This window comes from Thamnophis sirtalis, unplaced genomic scaffold, assembly GCF_051295495.1.
Source record: "Thamnophis sirtalis isolate CommonGarterSnake01/CBP01778 unplaced genomic scaffold, rThaSir2_p1.2 scaffold_10, whole genome shotgun sequence".
Taxonomy (NCBI): Eukaryota; Metazoa; Chordata; class Lepidosauria; order Squamata; family Natricidae; genus Thamnophis; species Thamnophis sirtalis.
In genome coordinates, this window is record NW_028261390.1 from 59,150,275 (window position 1) to 59,177,498 (window position 27,224).

A 27,224-nucleotide genomic window follows, 5' to 3' on the forward strand; every position below is an offset into this window, starting at 1 on the left:
GTCTTAATGATGAAACATTTAAAAATAAATTATTGCCACAACAAATACAATCTGGCATATATCCTGGATCAAATAGTTATTAAATAAAAACGGTGGTTGATTTCCTGCAATGGTTTTACGTTTTCAGCACTGCCCCCCCCCCTTTTTCCCCCTGTACAATATTGTAGTGAAAAAAGAAAGTTTCCTTGCCTGGTTACATAGCAGAGCAACTTTTAAAGCCTGCTGTAATTTTGTTTTAAAGAAGACTTTCTAGAAAAGTATTTACTCAGGGCAGTGTCTTGAAAAAAGGGATTTGCATAAAGGATGGTCATTTGAATACCAGCTTTTCTCTTTCTGCCTTTGGTGAATTCCAGTAAGAAGAAGCATGTTTGCCCAAGCAGCCCTTCCCGGAGAGCTCACAATTTCTCTATGATCTGATGTCTTTCAGCATGCGGTGAAACCCTGCAAGAGTCTACAGGCAACTTTTCCTCTCCAGGATTTCCAAATGGTTATCCTTCATATACACATTGCATATGGAGAATTTCAGTGACTCCCGGAGAGAAGGTACTTTGCTCTGATTTCCAACTCTGGTTCCTGAGAAAGAAAACATTTTATTTTATTAGAAATGTTAAAAGCGTTAAAACTGAAGGGCTTGAGCGCTTGAGTTTTGTGAAGAGTGGGTTAATCAAATAAAGCCTTCAAACAACGTTTTCATCAGGGGTGGGGTTCTACCGGTTTGGACTGGTTCAGACTGATTCAGGTGAACCGGTATCTCCGAAGATCAGCTAGGAGCGAATTGGTTTGCTCCCTCTAGCAAGTGTGCCCACCCACCCTTGCACTTTACTTACCTTTATCTTCTCAGCTGAGTTGCGCGGCAGAGTGGATTGACGAGCCTCAGCTATTTTCTTTCCCAAGCAGCAATCCAAAAGAGAGCCGAGGTGGTGCAGTGGTTAAATGCAGCACTGCAGGCTACTTCAGCTGATTGCAGTTCTGCAGTTCGGCTGTTCAAATCTCACCGGCTCAGGGTTGACTCAGCCTTCCATCTTTCCGAGGTGGGTAAAATGAGGACCCGGATTGTTGTTGGGGGCAATATGCTGACTCTGTAAACTGCTTAGAGAGGGCTGAAAGCCCTATGAAGCGGTATATAAGTCTACTGCTATTGCTATTGCTATTGCTAAATATACTCTAAACTGTGCACACACGCAGAGCACACATTCTGATGCGTATTACAAGCAAAGTGGGAGTGTGCGTGCAAAGCGCATGCTCAGCAAACCAGTTGTTAAACCGGTAAGATCCTACCCCTGATCTTCATCCCTGATATTTTGACTCAATCTTTTATTTCAGATCCATTTATGTTTGAAACCTCATGTAAAAATGAGTAGTCGGGTGATTTCACAATTGGGACGATATAACTACCAAACTAGCATCATGGATTTTAATTATGTTGTTAGTGGTGCACTCGGATGGAAACTCAAAAACAGATTATCCTATTATTTTTGTAGACAGCATAGAGATTTAAAAGAATCAATTTTCTAGTCTTCTTTTTTTAAAAAAAATCTCTTAGTGTTTCTTGACATTCATATGAAGCGTTTAATTTGGGGGGAAAATAAAGCATGTTTTTAAACTTCAGGGATCATCCTGACTACCTGTTCCGTTACCCACTGTCAGGCCATAGCTCTCCTAGAAATGTGAAGAGCTTTTAGTCCCAGATCAAAGGTTGTTAGTTATTTAGTTAGTTAGTTAGCAGGCTACTTCAGCTGACTGCAGTTCAGCAGTTCAGCTGTTCAAATCTCACCGGCTCAAGGTTGACTCAGCCTTCCATCTTTCCGAGGTGGGAAAAACGAGGACCCGGATTGTTGGGGGCAATATGCTGACTCTGTAAACTGCTTAGAGAGGACTGAAAGCCCTATGAAGTGATATATAAGTCTAACTGCTATTGCTATTGCTATTTCTTTGATACAAATGGTTATTTGAAAATGGCTCATTTGATGAAATAGCAGTAGACTTATATACCGCTTCATAGGCCTTTCAGGCCTCTCTAAGCGGTTTACAGAGAGTTAGCATATTGCCCCCAACAATCTGGGTCCTCATTTTACCCACCTCGGAAGGATGGAAGGCTGAGTCAACCCTGAGCCGGTGAGATTTGAACCGCTGACCTGCTGATCTAGCAGTAGCCTGCAGTGCTGCTTTTAACCACTGCGCCACCTTGGCTCAAAAGATTGCACTTAACTTCTTTAGTTTTGCCAAATCCTGAGTACCTATTTGAGTTATCTCACTGCATTCTGACAGACCTGTGAAAATGAAACAGATTACTCTGCATCAGACATCATTGCTACTTCTAATTTATTTATACAGCCACACATTTTTTAATTGTGCCGGCAAATGTTCATTGATTGTTTATCTTTGGAAATTTGTAGTCACGCGATCCCCTTTAACTCTTGGTCTGCTTTGTCTCCAGTTTTTCTGTGTCTGCTGAATTGCAGAACACATATTAACGTAATTTTATGGATATTGGAGAACACAAGCAATGTCATATTTAGCCATTGTGTTATCATAACTACCAGTTTTGAAAGATTTTTGTTCTGTGGTGAGATTTCATGTCCAATATGGCATATCTCTCCATCATCTAATGTGTTTTTTTCTTCCTCTACCAAATGACTATGCTATAATACTGTCCTACTAGCCTCATTTCATAACATAAGGGGAAGAAATGTAACAAATAGTTTTTCATCCTGCCTTGTGCATTCTCAGAAGGATAAAGAATGGAAAAACAAAGGCGAATTCTATAACTTCTTTCTTTTTGTTCAAATAATTGAGTCTGTTATGCAAGTGTGCTTGCATTTGGAAGAAACAGAAATTGTATTTTGAAAATAATTTAAAACATACTTAAGATTTTATTATGAAGTGCGTCATTTACTTTGATTAAGCAAATTGTAATTTTATATTTCATGCCTGTAATAAAAATATGTATGTCAGAAATCCTACAATTTTTAGCATATAAGAAAATGAAAATAACATATTGCTAATGTATCAAAACTTTTTGGTAATTGTCCAACAATGCTCATAAAGCTTTAGTCCATCCATTTCAATGGGTGGGATGGAGCATGCCTAATTTTTTATTCAGTCATGGAAGTAGTTGGCAGTCGTAAACACAGCTGTGGGCCAGACCATCATGTGCGTCAGCTCAACTGCATTGTAACCAGTTTATGTGTTAACTGTTTGGATCCCAGTTTTAAACCCAAAACTTTATAAACAGATTGAACCAGTCATAATAGTAATGATCAAAGGACAGAGAAGTCCAGATGTTTACTAATGCCATAGCTTAATAATTTAATCTAATAAGCATTATAGAACTCTGAAGGCTGAATTCACCACTCTGGCTCCTTGGCCATCATTTTGGTTTCACCACAAATACGCGCTCGACTAAACCGCGCCGCTGACGTCATCAACAGGGCGACAACAGCGCGGAGACAGAAGCACGCTGTAAACCCTAAACCTAAAATTAACCCCTAAACCTAACCCCCCTAAACCTAATCCTAAACCTAACCCTAAACCTAACCTTAAACCTAACCCTTAACCTAACCCTAAACCTAATCCTAACCCTTAACCTAACCCTAAACCTAACCCTAACCCTAACCCTAACCCTAACCTCAACCCTAACCCTTAACCTAACCCTAAAGCTAACCCTAAAGCTAACCCTTACCTTAAGTTGAATTGGCTTGCTTTCAAAGCGCTATTTAAAGCGCCCTTCTTTCTCCGCGCTGGCTGTTGTCACCCTGTTGATGATGTCAGCGACGCGGTTTAATCGGGCGTGGCTTAGTCAAGCACGGTTTTGACGGGTCACGATCATTTTGGCTCATGGCAAAACAAACAGAACTTAGGCATAGTGTTAAAAGAACGCATATTGCAGATAATATCTGAGCATTGTTACTGGGCACATTTTAACTAAAAGAAATATTGAAAATATATCCTCAAATCTCATTTTGATAATAACACTGAAGTATTAGTAGAATTTAGTGTAGTAGTATTTGCTAACACTACTCCTCCTGATTGTCATAACAACAACATAGGATGGTAAAATGTGGTCACAGATCTCTCACATAAGTACTGTTTATACTGGCTCAGTAAAAAAAACACAATGTCAATGATATAAAAATTTTGCTATATAAAATATAGGCAACAGTGTAGTCAGTTACAGAGAGTCATCAATATAGAAACCAGTGAATTAACCAACTATTTTGGTTGCCTTTTCTTCCAAAAATAGATATAGTTTAATAAACTATTAAATAAAGTAACAAATTTATATATTTCATTAAAACATTGCATACTACTTTGTATCTTGATATATGTAGGGTAGTTATAAATCTCTGATTAGATGTAGAATCAGAAAAATGTTTCCATAACTTCAGTATGATGTGCTTTCCATAGTGCACTGTATGCAAATTATGGGCAGGTGAAAACCAGTAAGTAAACATTTAAGTTTATTTTTCAGATATCAGCATTGTATTTTTTTATAGCAAGTAGAGGAAGGATAGATTCCCATTCAGATACAGAGGACACGTGCCAAGGTAGTTGTCAGGAGAAGTACACCATTGCAGTATGAAATTGCATTAATCGCACAGTAGCAAATAATCATTTGAAAGCAATTGTTCAAAATATGATATGCTCCATCTTAAAATGGTTCCATTCAAAATAATCAATACTCTGATCTTATTCTTTAAGCAGACACTCTCCAGAAAATGATTGGCCACCTCTGATACAGTTATAATTACAATAAGTGCCTACTTCTATAATAGGCCAATTGAAATCACAGTCTTAAACCTTACTTAAAAAAAAAAATCAATACAAAGCTTTTATCCCCTTCCTACATTTCAAAGTTTCCGTCCCCTGCCCTGCAGGAAATCATAGACCTATCAATTGTCTCTATTCTTGAGCATGGTAGTAATCAAGGGTTCTTATCTCAGATGCCGCTGTGGAGATTGACCTCTGATCTGGCTGACTCCTTTGGAGGATACAAGAAACCAGACACTGTTTTTCCCTATGTGATAAGGGTGATGAAATCTCTAGCAGCATCTGATAAGTTTTGCTGCTGAAATCACTAGGCCACACAGTTAATGCATTTCAAATAAATGTACAGGATATGAATATGCAGGAGAGATTCTGTTAAAGTGGTTCTCTAGTGTCACTAGCTAAAATATGTGCCTTGAAATGGATGCAGTCTGTTAGGCTCATCTTGGCTAACAAAATAAAAGTTCAGAATCTTTACAACTGGGTTTTATCAGAAAATTAACAATCCCTTCCTTCTGTTACGTCTTTAAGAGCAGTTTTTGATCTCCCCTTTAATCACCCAAATGTCATCTCTTCTTCTGTCTGTCATAAACACATGATGCTATTCAGAAGGTAAGATTTCCAAAATTATCTTAGAAATACCTTCTTCCACTTTAAAACTAATATGCTGGTAAGAACAGCTTTGCGTTTTTCTTTTTTTCTTTTGTCAGGCTACAAACCAATTTACTGGTACTTTACATTTTTTTCCCCAGATTGTTCTAAACTTTACAACAATGGACCTCTATAAGAGCAGCCTCTGCTGGTATGACTACATTGAAGTAAGAGATGGCTACTGGAGAAAATCTCCTCTGCTTGGTATGAAACTATTGTGGTCAGTTTTGAAAAGTGAAAGAGAGAAATAACAATAACATAAATGGAAATGGAGTTAGTCTTTTGAATCAGGCAGGGGTGCCTGTAGGGAGGGTTTTTTAAAAAAAATCAAGATTGCAGCCACAATCTTGAAGCCGCTATCAAAATCCTACTTCTTTTGAGCCGAGGTGGCTGAGTGGTTAGAGTGCAGCACTGCAGGCTACTTCAGCTGACTGCAGTTCTGCAATTCGGCTGTTCAAATCTCACCGGCTCAAGGTTGACTCAGCCTTCCATCCTTCCGAGGTGGGTAAAATGAGGACCCGGATTGTTGGGGGCAATATGCTGACTCTGTAAACTGCTTAGAGAGGGCTGAAAGCCCTATGAAGCGGTATAGAAGTCTAACTGCTATTGCTATTTTTTTAATGTGCACCTGGAAAAGCTGGGAAAGATGTTATAGGATGATGTAATGTGATGGGTACCTCAAGAAATGATTTCAGAATTAATATAGGTAAGAGTGATTTAGCTTAAGCATATTAAGTTAGTGTTGGTTATTTATACATCTGCCTCATTTCTGCTTCACAATAAAGTTTTAAAAAATAAATGAAGCTACTGCATTTCTTCTCCGATGTTTGTTCCACATTAAATTTTACTTTATTTTCATCTGGATGTTTATAGATCTATTATTCCCATGATGGAGAACTAATGGAACACATGTCTGAAGTGGCACATGGACCATGTTGCCTGGCATGCACGGCGGCGCCCATTCCTCTTCTCATTTCTGGCGCGCATGCGCATGTGATGATCAGCTGGCCTTTGTGCATGCAGCAGTAATGGAAACCGGAAGAGCTGGTCTTCCATTTTCCAACGTGAGCATGCGCTTCTGGCCAGCTGATCAGCATGTGCAAAGTGGCACGCGGAGCCATGCCGCCTAGAATGTGCGGCATCGCCCATTCCTATTCCGGGTTTCTGTAGTTTGTGTCCCCCACTGCTTATATCATACTGCATGGCATCATCTTTAAAGATGCCTTAAAATGCACTGTCTCACTTTTTACATTTTTTTAGGCAGATTCTGCGGAGATAAACTCTCAAACATTCTCACATCTAGTGATAGTAGAATGTGGATCGAGTTCCGTAGCAGCAGCAACTGGGTAGGGAAAGGTTTTGCAGCCATTTATGAAGGTGAGTCCATAGGAAAATCAACTAGGTTAAACCTTTATACCAGATTAACTTAAAATACCTCCGTGGCCCAAATTCAGCAGGATGTGCATTTTGTATAACATGTGAATTTTAAGAAAAGCAGGAAAATACCAAAATGCTAAAACATGGCTCTTGAGGTAATCACTTGCTAAAATTCTTCCCTCAGACTGCTTTTAAGCTCAAAGAGAAAAATGCAGGGAAGATTTGAGCAATTATTTAGATTACTTCTAGGATTATTAGTAGTCTTCCCTACTGGCCAGATTTGCTGAGGTTTATGAATTACGGACCCAGCACATTTATAATGTAGTGAACCGGGGGAGATTGCCTCATGTGTTAAAGGTAAGGATATGTGAGTAGATGTGAATGTATGTGAAGTCCAACCCATGTCAAAGGGTTTTCTTGCATTCTACCCTTGAATAATTACCAGATGCCTCATACAGAGAATTCTTGGGTGATAAAGTTATTGCCTCATACAACTTTCAAGTATCTTAAAGTTCTTTTGTGTTCTAATCTCTTAGAAGATATTTCTGGACCCTTCTAAGTAGTAACAAACCTTCAAAGTGTGGCAGCATACCAGGTTCTGTATGCTTAGAGCTTCCTTTCTGATGAGAAGGGAATTTTCCAGGCACTGCAGATTTCCCATTGTGCATGCCAAGCATTTCCCTTTCATAGGCGACAAAGGGAAACCCCTACATTAACAGGTATTGGCCCAGACACTGAAGCTGCTGGGTCATTTCCTATGGCTCCTATCCAGTCTGCAATTTACACTACATTCAGAAAGTATTCAAACCCCCTTCACCTTTGTTGTGCTGCAGTCTGATTCTATAGTTGTTGAAATTCATTTTTTTGCCTCTTTGATCTACAGTCAGTACCCCATAATGACAAAAATGAAAACAGAATTTTAGAAATATCTGTACATTTATTCAAAAGAAAAAAACTGAAATATTACATTGGCATAAGTATCCTGACCCTTTGCAACAACACTTGAAATTTAGCTTCGGTCCATCTCCCCCATTTCTTTTTATTGTTGCTAATATGTTTCTATACCTTGATTGGAGTCTATCTGTGGTAAATTAAATTGGTTGGACATTATTTGGAAAGGCACACACCTCTCTATAGAAGACCTCATAGCTGACAATGCAGAGCAAAAGCCATGAGGGCAAGGGAATTGCCTGCAGAGCTCAGAGACAGGATTATTGCAAGGCACAGATCTGGGAAAGGCTACAATAAAATTTCTGCTGCACTGAAGGTTCCCAAGAGCACAGTGGCCTCCATAATTCTCAAATGGAAGAAGTTTGACACAGCCAAGACACAACCAAGATCCCAGCAATTGGGGAGAAGGGCCCTAGTAAGAGAGGTGAACAAGAATCTGATTGTCTCTCTGACTGAGCTCCAGAGATCCTGTGCGGGGATGGGATAGAGTTCCAGAAGGACAACCATCACTGCAGCTCTCCACCAATCTGGGATTTATGGCAGAATGGCTAGATCAGTGGTGGGTTTCAAAAAAATTTGGAACCTCTTCTGTAGGTGTGGCCTGCTTTCCGGGTCCACTGGTGGAACCTCTTCTAACCGGTTCGGTAGATTTGACGAACCGGTTCTACCGAATAGGTGCGAACTGGTAGGAACCCACCTCTGGGCTAGATGGAAGCCTCTCCTTAGTCCAGACACATGAAAACCAGGGGTGGGTTCTGGCTTGCTCAGGGACACACTGTGCGCGCATGCTTGATGTGCACTATGTGAGCATGTGAAATACTAAAAAATGCTTCTGTGCATGCGCAGAAGCCATAAACAAGATGGTGGTGCCTACAGTGCTGCTGAGAGAACCAGTTCAGGGGTATGGCAGACCAAATACTACCTATTCGGGTGAACCAGTCCGAACCAATAGGAACCCACCTCTGATGAAAACCTGCTTGGAGATTGCAAAAAAGCACCTGAAGGACTCTTAGAGTGCGAGGAACAAGATTCTCTGGTCTGATGAAACCAAGATTGAACGGTTTGTTCTCAATTCTAAATGTTATGTCTGGAGGAAACCAGACACTGCTCATCGCCTGCCCAATATAATCCCAACAGTGAAGCGTGGTGGCAGCATCATGCTCTGGTTTTTTTTTTTCAGCAGCAGGGACTGGAAGATTGGTCAGGGTTGAGGGAAAGCTGAATGGAGCAAAGTACCGAGATACTCATGATGAAAGCCTGTTCCACAGTGCTCAGGACCTCGGACTGGGCCAAAGGTTCACTTTCCAACATGACAATAATCCTAAACACACAGCCAAGACAACATAGGAGTGGTTTAGGGACAACTCTGTGAATTTCCTAGAGTGATCCATCCAGAGCCCTGACTTGAACCCTATTGAACATCTCTGGAGGGACCTGAAAATGGCTGTACACTGGTGGTTGACATTCAACCCGACTTGAGCTTGAGAAGGTTTGCAAGGAAGAAGGGCAGAAAAATCCCCCAATCCAGGTATGCAAATCTTGTCACGTCATACCCAAAAAAGACTTGAGGCTGTAATTGCTGCCAAATGTGCTTCAACAAAGTACTGAGTAAAGAGTCTAAATACTTATGTCAATGTGATATTTTAGTTTTTTTCTTTTTAATATATTTACAGACGTTTCTAAAATTCTATTTTCATGATGTCATAATGCGGTACTAAGTGTTTTAATTAGTGAGAAAAAAAATGAACTTCAACAACTGTAGAATCAGGCTGCAGCATAACAAAATTGACAAAAGTGAAGAGGGTCTGAGTATTTTCTGAAGGCATTATATACAGTACATACAGTAGATGGATTGCACTGCATACAGTGGTGGGCTTTACATTTTGTTACCACCGGTTCACCACCCGTGCACCATCCGTGCATGCGCCCGGCCCTCTGTGCATGCACTTTGCTCGTGTGTGTGCCTTCCGTGAATGCATCCGGCATAAAAAATGTGCCTAAAAAGGATGGCATAGAGCCGAGGCAAGTGGGCGGGCAGGGACCCACCCGTGATTTTTACTACTTGTTTACTACTGGTACTACTGGTTTTTACTACTACTAGTCTGACTGCATACAGTTTTAAACATACATTTTATCAAGAACACTTGATGAAGGAATCACATATTTGTAATTTAATGGGTCCTCCAGACACCAGTAACTTCTCATTTTTTTAAAAAAATGTAAATACTGGAAGTAAGCTTACGTTTCTTCTTTTGTATTCCTTAGCAATTTGTGGAGGTGAGATACATAAAAATGAAGGCCAGATCCAGTCTCCTAATTATCCCGATGACTATAGACCAATGAAGGAATGTGTGTGGAAAATAACAGTGTCAGAGAACTACAATGTTGGATTAACCTTTCAGGCATTTGAGGTAAAGCCTTTTAACTGATCTGAGGAAACCATCTTGTGACTAACTGACAGTGACATTTAAGGGAATCCTCATTAAGCCAACATAGACACAAAGCATTCTCTGTATAACATAAAGCCATACAGTAGTTCATATTTCCTTTCACTGACAGTTCCATTGCAGAAAGATGAAAGGGTTTTATATTCTCTCACTATTTGAATAGGAATGTTTTAAAAACTGACAATAGTTTCTTTTAGCAAGTAACTAATCCCATTCCAAAAGGCTATTTAAGAAATAGGACTTTTATTTCTTTCTAAAATCTCTTTGTTCTCATTACTCTCTTCATACAATTACATCATGCTGATATTTTATAAAGGGATCAAAATTGTACTGAATTTTATAATAATTTCTTAGTATTAATTTTAATTTTTATATAATGTAATTTTATTCGGGACCAGGAAAATATATCTCATAGCATTGTTCAAACTCCCTTTGTGTCATAGGGATTAGAAAATAGGTAGATAGATAAATAGAATTATATAAATGAAACTTAATAAAAAAGTTTTATAAAGTTTTTATTCAGGGTGTGCTGATTTTTTTTTACTATATGTCTATTTTCTTTCCTTTTCATTAACTGTTAAAATAATAGGAATTCAAACTGCAATCTTGTTCATAATCAATCAACTCAGGGGCAGAATTGTACTCTAAAGAAATTTCAAAAGAGCCATTCTCATGAAACTCATCTGGAGTAAGAACTGAGGGGAAAGCATCCTCAGAAAGATACAAGATATCCCTTAAACAGCACAGTTACAGAATGGAAGCCTTGTGGTGCTAATATCCCTCTTTAAACTTAGAATTGCTAGTGTCAATAGACCACTGGTCAGAATAAGTGTAAAGACATTGATTTTTTACTATATTGTTTTGCCTAAGGCAAAACATTATTCCAATCTAATCTACTGTATGTGTGATCATATGAAACATTATTTTTGTTGCTCAATAAAATACACTATCTGTTGAATTTCCAAGCTTCATAACTTTTCATATTTCTGATTTTTGCATCTACCTTAAGTTCAGCTTGATACTTATTTGGCCACAGGATTTCAATTAAACAACTTCTGGTTGCCAACATAATTTCTCTCCAATTTAATTTTAATTTTAAAAGAAGCCCTGTTCAGGATTTGAACAGTTTCCCAAGAAACGATATGTTTATATTAGAAAATTAAGTAACAAAGTAAAAATTGTTAGCAGAAATATACATATTATAATTTTGATCAAATATCATTTTCTATTTGCAGATTGAGAGACATGATAATTGTGCCTATGATTATTTAGAAGTCCGAGATGGAATGAGTGAAAGCAGCCCTTTGATTGGCCATTTTTGTGGCTATGATAAACCTGAAGATATAAGATCTACCTCAAATACCCTGTGGATGAAGTTTGTTTCTGATGGGACAGTCAATAAAGCAGGATTTGCTGCTAATTTTTTTAAAGGTAATAGTTTGGGCAATTAGTCGTGTAGTTGCATTTAAGAGCCATGGTGGCGCAGTAGTTAGAATGTAGTATTGTAGGCTAATTCTGCTCACATTATCAAAAGTTTGATTCCCTTTATCCTGAGTGGCTCAAGGATGACGCAGTCTTCCTCAGTCCTCTTAGGCTGGTAAAAAGAGGACCCAGGTTGTTGGGGGCAATATGCTGACTCTGTAAATCACAGATTGCCATTGCTATTGCTTATAATAAAACTCAGGAAAAATAATTCCCTTAATTTAAATTTTATTGTTCAGACATTTTTTTCTGCTTTTGCCCCTGATCCTGTAGCCTTCACTACTGAAACAGTAAGAATGATTTGATTGTAGGTCTCTTTTTCACCTTTCTCACTATGAAATGGTTTCCTAAACCAAGCGATCCCAAGTGATTTGAATGCATTTCGAGAGCCAATTTCTCTCACTAATTTTGTTAAGAGTTCATTATAAAGCTGAGATTGAAACACAATTCTTTGGGAGTTCAAATTGTTTATTATACTGGAGGTAGCCCAAAAAGTAAAACCTAAACAGGGTGGAGATGGAACCTCTCTGTATAGAGTAATGAGAATATGAAACTAAGTGGATACAGTACAAGAATCAAATGAATATACCTTATTTATTTAACTGATTTACACAGCTGCTCAACCCAGGGCAGCGTTTAACATCAGAAAATAGCAGAAGTCAATTAAAATCCATAATCAAAGTTTAAAACTATACATCAAAGCAACGAGGTACAAACAGATAAGTGCCAAGAAAAAACTCCTCCTCCAGTGAGTCACACCAGTCCCATACCCTGCATTTAAGATATTTAACGTCTTTGATATTTTCAGCAAAGATGACCAATATTGTCCCCATACTGTGCCCAGCTTTGAACCTAACTGAAAATGATATTGATAATCCTTTTCATCTACTAAGCAATCTTCCCTTCCTCCTTAACCACTGCCAGGCCACTGCCTCCTTAGCCACATATGGAACCATTCCTTCTCTCCAGGAAGAATCCACCATCACTTGAACACAACCATACGTCACTTGTAGGAAGATCTTAACCAAGAAGGAGCATCATCCTAAAATATAGGCTGATGAGGTTACAGCTCCACTGTCTCTATCCAGTTCTTCATTGTCAATAAGGACAACTATTCTTTGCAGATAACCAAATCACCCCATAACTCAGCCAACTCCAGAGAACTTCCACAAAACTCAAGTGAATCTAGGAGGTTTTAATTGACCTACCACAATGAGGTACTCAAGAATTCCACCAAGCACCCTCTGAAACCCAACTGTAATCATCAGCAGAGCAGTAGGGAGCAGATAGGACAGATAGGGACAAGTCCAAAGGAATCATAAACTATTTTACATGTTAATGGAATCAACTATGGGGTGGATCTTATGAGATAATGGATTACTGCAAAAACTATGCTTCACTGAATGAAGAAAGAGAGCATTCTAAGAGCATAATTATAAAAAATATGGTATGGGGCTATCTTGTTTCCCAGAGCTTATGCTCACCTCCTAGTCTCTTCTATTGTCATCATTCCTTGGCTCTCTAAATGTTTTATGGCTGAGCTGACAAAGTTTATTATTTTTCAAGTCCCTGATTAAGCAATTGGGGGGGGGGGAAAGGAGTTTTGCTTTATTTTACTCCTCCTAACCAGTGCTAATTTCTCCTACACATTACCTACACTAATTTAGAAGTCTTGAAATTACAAAGAATATTATTTCAGTCTCAGCTGTATCCCTGGCTGATCAATATAAGCAACAGAGGTAGAGAAGAACAAATTTCTTTGTAACAGATATTCACGATGGAAGTATGCAAGAACCTTTACCTAGTAAAAGGAACTAAAACATTTTTTAGATCTACAGCAATGAGATAACACTTGGAAGCAGCTCAGGCAGACTCCTCTCTGATTTACTGAAGTATAAAAAGGGGGAATAGGTACAGTACAACAAGATTCTGTTACTATAAGGTAAAGGTTCCCCTCGCACATATGTGCTAGTTGTTCCCGACTCTAGGGAGCGGTGCTCATCTCCTTTTCAAAGCTGAAGAGCCAGTGCTGTCTGAAGAAATCTCCATGGTCATGTGGCTGGCGTGACTAAACGTCAAAGGCATATGGAACGCTGTTACCTTCCCACCAAAAGTGGTCCCTATTTTTCTACTTGCATTTTTACGTGCTTTTGAACTGCTAGGTTGGCAGAAGCTGGGACTAGTAATAGGAGCTCACTCCATTATGCGACGCTAGGGATTCAAACTGCTGACCTTTCTGATCAACAAGCTCAGCCTCTTAGCCACTGAGCCATTGTGCCCCATGACCTCTCTGATTTCCTGTGGTATAAAAGGAGGGAGCAGGTACAGCACAACAAGATTCTGTTACTATAGCCAATCACAATAAAAATAATTTCAATTGCAGAGTTGATTTTCTGGTTTGGTCTAATCAACTGTAACCTCGACAATATAAGGCCAATGCTTAAAGGGATATGCATATCTTCTCAGTCATTAGATGTATCCTGCTTTGTGAAAATGCTTACATCAAACTCAGTTTGAGTTATAAATGCAGATTTGTTGTTACTTTAATACAATATAAAAAAGACATATGTTGATGTTTGAATGCAATTCTATTTTTATTTCTCAGAGGAAGATGAATGTGCCAAATTGGACAATGGTGGATGTGAACAACGATGTGTGAATACGCTGGGCAGTTATCAGTGTGCTTGTGATCCGGGTTATGAGCTTGGGCCTGATAAGAAGAGTTGTGAAGGTAACTGAGTGCATTAATTTTCAATATTCCAGAGACTATTTTATTACATGGCTTGCTTTTATGGCAAGTACCGTATCTGTATTAAGCCCAATTTTACATTCTTGCCAAGGCTGATTTTGTATATGCATTATAAACCTTACATCAGCTATTTCTCAAAAATGCTGACCTGACAATAGATTCATGCATAGTGACTTAATAAAAGTTTACTCTAGCCAGCTGGGTATTTTCAATGTCAGTAGGTCATATGATGGGTATGAATTTTATTACTATTTTTATTTTTTAACATGAAAAACATCTCTAGATTTAACATGTGTATGTTCTAAAAGTGGCACTGTGTATTTAAATAAAACAGGAAAAAGATAAAACTAGGCTGCTACTCTGTAAAGTCTCTTTACTATTACCATTCTATAAAGTTGCTTAGATTTTTGCCAAGGACAAGTTAAGATGGGGCGTCAAATTACTGCAAATACACCCATTTCCCTCTGCTTCCATTCTTTTTTGTAGATAAGGCAGAAAACAAGAATCTCTGGCCACAAAGATCTATTAAAAAAACATATAGCAGTTGCCTAATATACCTGAGTGAACCACCAAGTGTCCATTACAGTAACTCAAAAAGATGGAAATTAAAACAGGGTGCTTCCAACGCAGACGGAAAATTATCTTTGTGTCGGTAGCTTCATTCATGATCACAATATTTGCAATAAAGAGAATTAGGACAGTGGTTTTCAAGTTATGGCCCGCAGACTCTTGACGGGTCTGTGATGTCATCTCAGGTGGTCCATGGAAGCTTGAAATGTTATGACTTAAATGAGGTTGAGGTTTATTCGATTTATATGCCGCCCTTCTCCCAAAGACTCAGGGCGGCGTACAACATCATTAAAAGAAACACATACTACAAAAGTTAAAAAGAAATTAAATAGGATATCCCCAAACCCAATTAAAATTAACAATGACACATTTTTTTAAAGAATTCAAATTAAAATTAACAATAATCAATACTTTGATTTGTTTTGTTCAGGCCAGGCTGGCTTGCTGGAAAAGCCAACTTTTTAGGGTGCGTCATGGTGACATGTGGCCATGGTCCATGGCCACAAAAGGCATTTAAAGGGTGTTTGCGATGAAGAAAAGGTTGAGAAATCCTGAATTAGGCAACGTATGCCTGGGAATCTTTTGCTGAGTAAGCCTACTTATGAATAAGGAGTCAAGTGTCCAGAAACTTACAATGTACTGCTCACCTCTGGTTTAAATGAGCTAGTCTTGACAGTAGAAAAAGCCAAATTCCCTCCCCAAATTTTCTTCTATTACAGAGCAATAAATACACCTTCGGAAAATCTAGAAAACCTCTTGTATAAACAAATATAATATTTTATATGGATAATTTTACCTCTAAAGCTATACTTCATTTGTGAAATCACTCCCTTTCTATATGAGAACTTTCCAGAAGAAAAAGTGTTACGTATATCATACATCTAAATATTTGTGGCATCATGTCTTTTCTCTTACTGCATTAGTATAGTAAGTAAGTGTGTCTTTAAGATAGTCTCAGCTTCTAGTAACCAGATAAGTAGATTTTCTTCATGATGACCTATCCATAACCTGGTCCCTTCATCTCTTCCAGCATATTCATGACCAATAGAATTCTTCCACTTCATTTCCGGTCACCTTGTTCTCTCCTTTCTGCCTTTCTCAGTGTTAGTGCATTTCCTGGAGAGCTGCAATTTCATATAATATGTTCACAATAGTCTAATTTGAACCTGATCTTGTGCATTTTGAATGAGAATTCTGAGTTGATTTATTTGGCGATCTGTTTCTTTGCTTTCTTCTAAGTGCCTAAGATTAGTATTCAGCTCTAAATTTATGATCATGAAATTCATACCTTAGTTAAAGAAATTAAATTGATATAATCCTGCATGAATTACTTAACAGATTTACGAATTTAGCCTGAGTTGGGCAGCCTTTTGAGGAAAAGGTCGGCATTTTTCAAAAGAAGGAAAATAGCCGCAAACTCACATACACAACAAATTCCATAAGATTTCAATTGTGTCTCCACAAAATTTTGCAGCTATTACTTATTTATTGGAGGAGAGTTGGAATTCTGTGGGTGCTCTTCCACTGTATTGGTCATAGGCCTTTCATAAGTATTGGGGTGTCCATAAATACTGTATACTCCTCTGTCTGGACTAGCTTAAAATATGATCATGGAGTGACATATTTCAAATATTTTCAGTAGGAAAATATATAAATATTGTAATACAAGCTCTTTAGCATCCTGGTCTTAGACCCACCATGAATTTTGTTTTAGTTTGTCTTTTATTTTCTATTTTGACTTTCAGCTACGGTTTGAATTGATACAACATTGACAATATGAGTAGAGAAAAGAGGAAATTATTTTCTGAGAGTATATGGTGTATATATAGTACATAATTTCTGCTTTTTTAAAAAAAAGAAACAATATTTATGCATGCATCCACCTTGTTCTTCAGTCTCCTCACCTCAGTCCATATATGCCAATAGGCAACATTGGCCATACTTTTGGATTTATCTGTTTTGTTTGTTTGTTTTGAAAATTTAGATTTCTGAATTCATCTATTACTTCTCATGTGTACAAACTACGATTTTACAAACTTGTAACTTTATGTCCTTTCACTTTTGTTTCAGCTGCCTGTGGGGGTCTTCTGACAAAGCTGAATGGGACTCTAACATCACCAGGGTGGCCCAAAGAATACCCCCCTAATAAAAACTGTGTGTGGCAACTTGTTGCTCCCACCCAGTACAGAATCTCAGTGAAGTTTGAGTTCTTTGAACTGGAAGGGAGTGAAGTAAGTTAATGACACGCGAAACTAATATTTGCTTAGGTAATCAATAGTAGCAGAATGCAAAATATGAATGGAAAATATCCATCATAATTTTTGTTTTCTTAATCAGCTCTTGATTCTTATTTCTTGGTGCTGTTTTAGCTACATGCTGAATAATGCACTTGAAATCAACACCCAAATGAAATCATGACCACATTTCTAAAATCCACTTTGAGATTAGAGATTATTACATGAACATATATGAATAGACTCCCATAATTAAAAATTTACTTCAACACACAATCAAAATATTAGGTCCAGAATTAGAATTCCTAAGGGCAAGGAAAATCCAAGATGACCAAATGTTAGGTCTTTTCATAAAGAAGTAAAAAAAGGTAAAAAGATTTTCGTTAACAGATTAATAGAAATGTTCCAACACATTTAATACCAGTTTACATACATAGGAGAGAGTCATGATTCAGGTAACCAAAATGGAAAATTAAGTCTTTAAATTAAATCAAAAATATGGAAAGGCAAATTAAATGAAAAAAAAAATAGATGTGGCAATACTCTCTGCATTGCTGATTATTATTAATAGCAAAGGAATTTGAATCAATATACAATTAAGCTAATATTAAGATCCTGGCATCATTAGAGTTCCAAGTCTGTCACTCAAGAAAAGAAAAACCTATCCAGATCCTCTTGTATATCGTGACCCGACAAATGCGCGCCCGACAAATGCGCACTGACAAAACCGCCGTGACAAAAACGGCAACGTTGAAAGCGCGCCCACTAAAGCGCACCGACAAAACCGCGCCCACAAAAGCGCGATTAGGGTTTTTAGGTTAGGATTAGGGTTAGGATAAGGGTTAGGGTTGTTAACGTTGTTACCGTTGTTTTTGCTGGCGCGCTTTTGTCGGCGCGCATTTGTCGACGCGCTTTAGTGGGTGCGCTTTCAACATCACTGTTTTGTCATGGCAGTTTTGTCAGGGGCGCTTTTGTCGGTGAACCCTTGTATATTTGATCAATTGTGGTGTAATGAGTAATGCAACAATAAAATTAAAAGAGCTAAACCATATTATGTCTCATAGTGGAAGATATAAGTTGAGAGATAAATGTATTAATTGCATTAGGATTGATAATGGCATTTCATTTTTTTAGGTGTGCAAATATGATTATGTGGAAATCCGTAGTGGCCTTTCTACTGATTCCAAACCACAGGGCAAATTTTGTGGTACGGAAGTGCCTGAAGTTATCACATCCCAGTATAACAACATGAGAATTGAATTCAAATCTGATAACACAGTTTCAAAAAAAGGTTTCAAAGCTCACTTCTTCTCAGGTACTAAAACAAATGCAATAAAGTGTGATCTGTGTATGAATGTTTGAGTTTTTACAAATACAACTAAACTTTTCAAAATCTTTTCTCCAGGATAAGATTTGTTAATGCTTTTCATTTTTTAATTCTAATGAAGATGAATGGCCAACCTCTTAACAAGCTCAGTTCCAATTTTTCACTTAATTAAATGTTAATATTAATTTCAATACATAAATAATCATGGCAAGGAAATAATTTATTAGTTATAATAATATATACATACCTATATTATTAATTACTATCATTATTCATTTACCTTCCTAATTATATTGGTTTTCCTTTGTTTGCAGTAATATTCTCTTAATGTTTTATTTTTTTTCTCCTTAAAAATGGCATGTTCCCCCCCCCCCCAAATAAGGATGCACACAAGTTAATTTCTGTGAAGATTCTCAGTCATCCAGGTCATGATTGTCCCAAAGTTCAATGAAAAGCGAGGTCCAGGGGGGAGGGGGGAGGGGGGATATATAGTATGTGTTAGATTTTAAAGTAACGCGACTGCACTTGTATACTGTTGCTCTTTAATTTCACTGTAAAAATAGGACAAGCTGAATATATTAATAGATAGTAGAAATACACCGAAGGGAGGAGTAGAGGGATAGAAGAAAGAGGGGTAGAGAGGGTGGGAGAGGGGATGGGAGGGAGGGTGAGAAGGAAGGGAGGGTGTGTACTGGGAGAGAGGAGTGGGAGAGGGGGAGGGGAAGTAGGGTAGAGGGGAATGTTGGAGGGAAGATGGAAAGTTGGAGGGGGGCGAAAGAAAGGGTGTATGGAGGGTCGAAGAGGTACATTGGGTTTCTATTTTGGGGGGTATTGTTGACAAGAGGAATGGCTGTGTCTATTGTTTAATGTTATATGGCCCTGGTTATGCACAGTATATATGTGAGTGTACGAAATGAAAATGGAAAATAAAAACACATTTACAAAAAAAAAAAAAATGAAAAGAAAAAAGAAAAAAAATGAAAATTATAAAAAGAAAGGTCCAGTTGCCTCTTGAAAAAAGCACCTTTGGAACAATGGTGACCTGGATGACTGAAAATCTCCATAGACATTTAGCTATGTACTTTGGGATGAACACCTTTCAAATGAACAGATTTCCAGAAAAATTGCAGACTACGGGAATCCTTTGTGCTTCAGTCTGTGTTCAACAGTGAAGGGACACAGGACAGAAAACATCCTGCAGAAAGCACAGCTCCACAACACAATTGTTTCAGCAGTCCAAGAAGGCTCCACCCCCATTTGTACCCCTAAAGGCACAAACTCCCAAGTCACCTCAATGACTCTAAAACAATTCAAATGACCAGCTGTGTGTAAGGAGTATAAATCCTTCCTGTCCTGACCCAGTGATTGTAGATTGGCTGGGAAAGCAGTTTAACTCCATGCTTAGGACGTTCTTTCAGACCAAGTTTATTATCAGGCATCCTTAATAGCAAAACTTGCAGTTCAGTGTTAAGATTCTTCTGACTTTCCATGATCTGTCCCATCACGTAATGTAAAAAGTCTGTGGTCTTTCTATCCTTTTGATGAGTGGAGAAGATCGGAGATGAAGAGGGGAGATGCGTTTTGCCCCATCCCAGTTAACAAAGGGCGATTCAAAGAGTGACCGGTAATAAATCACTTTTCCTGGGCAGAATACCCGCTGCCCAATCAGGGAACACAGATATGGTCACATGTTATGGAACTACATTTCCCACAAAGCATTTCTGCCTACATTTCCCATGAGGTAGTTTCTTAAAGGAGACAGTTCTTAATTCCTACATTAGCTATATACTGTTGGGACAGCACACTCCCCGCCTGGAATTATGAATTCCACTACTTACTAACTTTTAAGTAAAGGCAAACAGAAACGTGGCATAAAACAATGCAAACTTGACTATTTAACTAACTGTGTTACACAAAGGCATAGCATGACTATCTAATTAACTAAGATAAACAAAGGCATAACATCAAACATGTAGCTAACTGCCTAATTAACTGAACATGCAAACCTATCTAACTGATTAACTGGGTTACACAAGACATAGCATCAAACAGTGCAAACAGTCTTGTAGACACAAAGCATGCAAAACTTGAGGTTCAATCTTCTAGTTCAGTCTTCCAAAACAGCAGTTCTGAGTCGCTGATTGGTCTGGTGTAGAGCTTCTTGGTGGAGGTCTGCTTTGCGACTTGAGCTTCCATCTGGAGAACTAGTTCATCATTACTGGGTAGGGCTTGGTGCACAAGTCCCAGAGGCCATGAGTTCCAGTGGACACAAGTCCCTTAGGCCATAAGTTCCAATACATGTCTTTGGGAACGAAGTTCCCTGCTGGTGCTGACCAGTCACCTGTCTTCTGGGTCAGCAAGGTGGCTGGGTGAGGACAGTTGGTTTTTCAGGATCCAAAAACTCTGGACCAAGGCTTGAGAGTTGATGACGGCTGCCCCCTCTACCACGAGGGTGGTGAAAACAATCACTGCTAAGCCCAACATGAGAGACTTTCGTCTGGAGAGGTGTTTGAAGCGAGTTGGTTCTTGGGACTGGTTGACAGGTAGTTGTAGTGCTAGTTTCACCATTCCCATGATGAAACTGATGTGAATGTTGTTCTCCCCGCTGTAGACGATGTGAACGTTGTTCTCCCCACAGTAGATTCTGATGTATCCTACGGCTATTATCATATTCGTTGTGGTGATAGGCAAGATGGGAACGTACTTAAGCTGGACAGGAACGCCTTGGAGACAACTCAGGGAGTCTCGCCATATTGACCGTTCTTGCTTCTGTTGGTTGTGCTGTTCGTCGCTGGACCACATGAGACATAGGTAGATTTGATGGTCTTCTCAGACAAGGAATAAGTAGAACATCTGCTGGATGTTGTCCAGGATGGCTATGACTTCCTTTCTGAAGTGATGGAGCATGCTGAGCAGACTGTTGGTGAGGTCAGCACCTATGAGAAGCACTTTGTTCAGAGGGGGGCCTTGGGATTGCACGTTGGTATCGAAAACTGCTTGAATCTGGTCTGGCTCTTGTGGCTGGCACTTTCTAAAGGATGGCAGGTGCCAGCATTCCTCATCAATTCTCGGAGATGGAGTAAGTTCTGTGTGTCCGTTCTGGACCATCTGGTCTAGGAACTCCACAAAATGAGCTTTCATTTCGGGCTACTTGTTCATGATTTGTCTCAGCTTGAAGAGGTGAGAGAGAGGTTGCTCATGGTTATTTGGAAACCATTGTCTTGGTTTGCAAAAGGGAAATGTAGCCACCCAATTTTTGGTGGCCTCCTGTTGAAGTTCCTTGATCGTGAGCCTGAGAAACTCTTTGTTCTCTATCAACAAGGTCAAGTTGTTGTCTTCTTTGCTGGTCTGGAACACTGTTGCTCCTAAAACTGGTTTAAGTGTCGAGGTCGTGAAGTATTCTTGGCATGATTTAAAGTGGGATGTTCTCCCATTACTGAGAGCAGAGTTTGCAAAGACATTTACCTGGGTTGGGACCTGTGGTTGATTGACACATACTGTCCCAAAGATGCCCCTTCCAAGATCTATTTCGAGGGCGAATGGGGAGCCCCTTGTTCCCTTGACCACTTCTTGCGGGGTGAAAGCATCAGAGGTGTCTGCTCCCAGCAAGAGCAGGATTTCGGCTTTGGGATCTAGATCAGGAAAGTGGTTAGTCATGTGCTTCAGGTGAGGTATGGGGCTTGCTACCTCTGGGGTCACAATCTCACTGCGATCATCTGGTAGATCATTCCATTCTAGTAATAGTGACAGTGGGAACTGTGCACTCCCATCTAATGCTTCTATGCAGAGTCTATCCACTTTCCTCCCCGCCATGCACTGGGACCCGATGCGCGTCGATGTCATAAAGTGTGTTTGTTTACTTTGGATGTTGATGAAGCTGTCGAGTGTTCAACTGGCTGATGTGCTGTAACCTGGCACATCTACTATTTCAGGCATCTTTCTGTCTGTGCTTGAATTGCTTTGAAGGTCTGCCAAGGGTTCCTTCACCTCCACATTGAGGTTGTGAACTAAAGCTGCTTGTGTGTTTGCCTGCGGAAGATCCTTCACTGCTGCTGATGGACTACCCTGGTCACCTTGTGTTTCTTGATTTGTCAGGGTAGGCTCTGCAATTTTAAGGGAGGGGTCGAGTTCCGACACTTGAGATTCCCCTCCTTGTTCCTGTTGTACCACGTGTTGGCTGTTTACGTAGGCTTTGACATAAAATCACCTATCCTGGTACATTCGCCCCCACACACAGGCAAAACAGGTGCCTCCAAGGAGAGCATTTTTGTTTTGGAAGCAGGTGAAGATTTTGATACAGGCCATGTGACATAATTCACAGTCTAGTTTTTGAGGGTCTGAAAGATGACCATGTATTTTTTAAATGAATCAGATCTAATGTATTGTTGAAAATGGATCTTTCCTAGTTATAGGAATTATAGAGAGAAAAAATAGATAAAGGGTCAATTTAAAATTGGAGGGCTGATTTCCATCCCTGAACATGATTTGCATGTAGTCTGTAAAAAGTTTACTTCTTTTAAATTTAATCTGGTGAATTAGAATTTATTTACTTATACGTTTTTCAACCCGGAATATGAATCCTTGTTTATATAAATCATAGATAAGATTTTTTACTTCATCATTCATTACCAGTCCCAAACTATTGTATTCTTCTCCAGTTTTATTTTTGTCCCAGTGTTAATTAGGAAAAATATTACATTGTCATCAGTGGTGGGGTTCAAAATATTTTACTACCGGTTCTGTGGGTGTGGCTTGGTGGCCATGGCAGGGGAAGGATACTGTAAAATCCCCATTACCTCCCCACTCCAGGGGAAGGATACAGCAAAATCCCCATTTCCTCCTGATCAGCTGGGACTCAGGAGGCAGAGAATAGATGGGGGCGGGGCCAGTCAGAGGTGATATTTACTGGTTCTTCGAACTTCTCAAAATTTCTGCTACTGGTTCTCCAGAACTGGTCAGAACCTGCTGAATACCACCTCTGATTGTCATCCAAACTCTTTAAATAAAACAACATAATTGAATAACCATGTATGTTATTAATACACAAACGTACATATACACTCACACATATATAAATACATAATGCTTCAAGCATTTTAGTGATGAGAATTTGCCAATTAACAAAATATATATTCTCATTATACATTAATTTATCAATTATTAAAATTTTGACCTTTATTTCTATACAGTTGCCCAATTGTGAGGCAATTGGAATCAAATCAAGGAAATCCTAAGGAGTGTATAATTCCTTGCTACATCATTATTATGTATGGCTCCTTTTTCTATACTTTAAGGGGAAAGTTTTCCACAGGCACTTAAACCTAACTAAACCATTAAGTTTCTTTTTTTCTGAAATATAGAGGTATATTTTGTTCATAGAGTAAATGTGTTGTATATTTTATAGATAAAGATGAATGTTCAAAGGACAATGGTGGCTGCCAGCATGAATGCATTAACACTTTTGGAAGCTATGTATGCCAATGTCGGAATGGATTTGTGCTTCACGAAAACAAACATGACTGCAAAGAAGGTAAAAAAGAATATGCCAGAGAAGCTTATTTTAAAGTTGCTTGAGTGCATTTTATCTTATTCATGTATTTGCACCTGTTCAAAGCTTGTAAGATATTTCATTCAAAAGTGTTATGTGGCAAGCTATACAAAATATTCAAATATTGTATGACCACGATACCTCAAAAGTCAGCTGAAGCATCTTCTGTGCAGGCAGGTGAATGTACAAGTTTGGTTTATTAGGTTTGGTTTATTAGATTTATATGCCACCCTTCTCCCAAGGACTCAGGGCGGCGTACAACATTAAAAGAAATACATAATACAAAAGTTTTAAAAAAAATAAACAAACAAACCCAATTAGAATTGACAATAACATTTTTTTAAAAAAATTCGGATTAAAATTAACAATGATCAATAATTTATTTTGTTTTGTTCAGGCCTGGCTGGCTTGCTGGAAAAGCCAACTTTTTAGGGTGCATCGGAAGGACCGGAGGTTGGGGAGATACGAAGCTCCGAGGGCATCTCATTCCAGAGGGAAGGCGCTCCCACAGAGAAGGCTCTCCCCCTGGGGGTCGCTAGCCGACACTGTCTGGCTGACAGCACCCTGAGGAGGCCAACTCTGTGGGATCGCACTGGACGGTGGGAGGCTACCAGTGGCAGTAGGTGGTCTTGCAGGTACCCTGGGCCTAAGCCATGGAGCACTTTAAAGGTCATAATTAGTACCTTGAATCGCTCTCGGAAGACAACCGGGAACCAGTGCAGGCCACCTAAAAGGGGTGTAACATGGGAGCACCTAGGTGCCCCCATGATAACCCGCACAGCCGCATTCTGGACCAGTTGAAGCCTCCGGGTGCTCTTCAAGGGCAGCCCCATGTAGGGAGCGTTACAGTAGTCCAGGCGAGAAAGGATGAGGGCATGAGTGACTGTGCACAGAGCATGTGAATGGGAGGGCCATTAAACAGCAACACCAAATATTCAAAAGGATGAAGATCTCAAATTATTTGCACAACTCCCCAAATTAGCGTTATGGATTATTGCACATTGTTCTCAGTAATGAATTTGCTAATCGTAAACGTTGATAGTTAAGATTGAAGTATTATACCATATTAGCTTCTAACAGATGCTTCCTTTTTTCATAAAGCAGAGAATTAATATCTGGGTTATCTAGCGATATCGTATATTTTCACTCAATTCATTGATGTTCTCTATCTATCATTAATGCAGCTGAATGCGAACAGAAAATCCACAGCCCAAATGGAATTATCACAAGCCCCAACTGGCCTGATAAGTACCCAAGCAGAAAGGAATGCAGCTGGGAAATAAGTGCCACACCTGGTCACAGGGTCAAAATAGTAAGTAGTAGTTAACATTAGTAACAAATCTATCAAAAGTTTTAAGGTGAATCAACAGTATTGTTAATGAAGTGAAGATTGAATTGACAGGTTTTTAAAATATTGTTTTGTCAGTACGAGGGTTAGATTAGAGATCTCTGATAAGTGCCAATACTCATATTCATATTCCAAAAGAAAAAAAAAAGCGATTTGTAGCTTGCATTGGCACATATACAACAGTACCTCATAAGCAGAGAGCAAATGTGAAACCCAAGAAAAGATGCAATTGCTTTGAAGTATTCTTGACCCCCTATGCGTACGTCGATGTGTACTCTGAACCACTTTTTGCCCTTCAAAAACAGTTGCTTGACTCCAAAATCGTATCCATGGTATAAGTATTGCTGCAGATCTCCCACCATCCAGAGCTCATCCCCATGTCAATTCTTAATTTTCCAACTGGCAATGCAACCATATCGTGAGTGGAGAACAGTGGTGGGATTCAGCCAGTTTGCACCTATTCGGGAGAACCAGTTCTTAACTTTCTAAGAGGTTCAGAGAATCGGTTGTTGGAAGAAATCTTTTGGTTTTTTTCTGCTTTACAGGCCTAATCCTGTAAGGAAGGCAGGAAGGAAATATTCTGGTGTTGTTTCTAGCTTAATTTTTATTGCCCTGCTTACAGAAACTGTCTCTCCGGTTAACCCTTATTACATTGTAACAGCTAAGGCAAAGTGCCCATCGACCTGAGTAATGTTGAGTTGGCCACGCCCACATGGTCACATGGTCACATGACCACTAAGCCCCGCCTACCCACCTGGTCATTAGGACAGAGAACCGGTTGGTAAATTATTTGAATCCGATCTCTGGTGGAGAAGTTTCCTTCCCCGCAACATGCTGTCATGATTCTAAGTGTAAGTGTCCAAAAAGGTTAGAGATTTCTGTAGTAGAACTGAAATATAGCAATAGCAATATCACTTAGACTTATATATCACTTCTTAGTGCTTTTACAGCCCTCTTTAAACGGTTTAGAGAGTCAGCCTCTTGCCCCCAACAATCTGGGTCCTCATTTACCCACCTTGGAAAGATGGAAGGCTGAGTCAATCTTGAGCTGGTGAGATTTGAACTGCTGAACTGCAGTTAGCAGTCAGCTGAAGTAGCCTGCAGTGCTGCACTCTAACCACTGTGCCACCTCGGCTCCTGCATGAGACAATGTGGTATTTAGCACATTATAATGTAACGCTTGGTAGCCATATGATTTTAGTTTAAAAGATTTAAAAATACAAACGGGAATTCAGTAAAAATATCTGTTTCTCATTTCCCAAGTGGGCTTGAAATGACTTCATTTATTGAGTGTGGCTGAAGAGCCATTTATGAGGCCAAAAATAATCCTATCATCATATGGCAAGTACTGGACATGTGTAAAAGTTGACAATTTGTTCTGGATTTGCATTAAAGGAACAGAGTGTTTGACATTTTCTCTACCTTATTTAGAGTTTTTATCACATAGCCTTGAATTCATTTGGTCAGGAAGTATTTTTTTTTCTCACTGTCATTTAGTGACAAGTTACCTCACTTAATTTAAATAACTCAAGAATCAGCTATATCAAAAATAGCATCATTCTAAAGTCACTTTGTACTCTATTTCCTGAGTTTGCAGTGTTGCTTATCCATCATTTATAGCAGGGGTGGGTTTCTCGCCCCGTTCCAACCGGTTCAGTTGGAACGGGGCCGGCGGCGTCCTCGTGCACGCACGCAGTGCACGCATGCGTACTAGCATCTGCGCGACGCTCCAGCTGCTCCTGGATGATCGTGCAGGCGCTGTATGCGTCTTGC

General features: G+C 39.2%; 1 protein-coding gene across 1 annotated transcript in view; it reads left to right on the forward strand.

The window, feature by feature from the left end:
* Positions 1–27,224, forward strand: part of TLL1 (tolloid like 1) — a 136,208-nt gene that overhangs the window by 97,841 nt on the left and 11,143 nt on the right. Inside the window, exons 9-18 of the mRNA XM_087724687.1 lie at positions 428–543; positions 5,520–5,622; positions 6,679–6,795; positions 10,012–10,157; positions 11,429–11,624; positions 14,281–14,406; positions 17,065–17,225; positions 18,363–18,543; positions 23,960–24,085; positions 25,288–25,415. Coding sequence (XP_087580813.1) covers positions 428–543; positions 5,520–5,622; positions 6,679–6,795; positions 10,012–10,157; positions 11,429–11,624; positions 14,281–14,406; positions 17,065–17,225; positions 18,363–18,543; positions 23,960–24,085; positions 25,288–25,415 — 1,400 coding nt within the window. The remainder of the gene's footprint in view (positions 1–427; positions 544–5,519; positions 5,623–6,678; positions 6,796–10,011; positions 10,158–11,428; positions 11,625–14,280; positions 14,407–17,064; positions 17,226–18,362; positions 18,544–23,959; positions 24,086–25,287; positions 25,416–27,224) is intronic.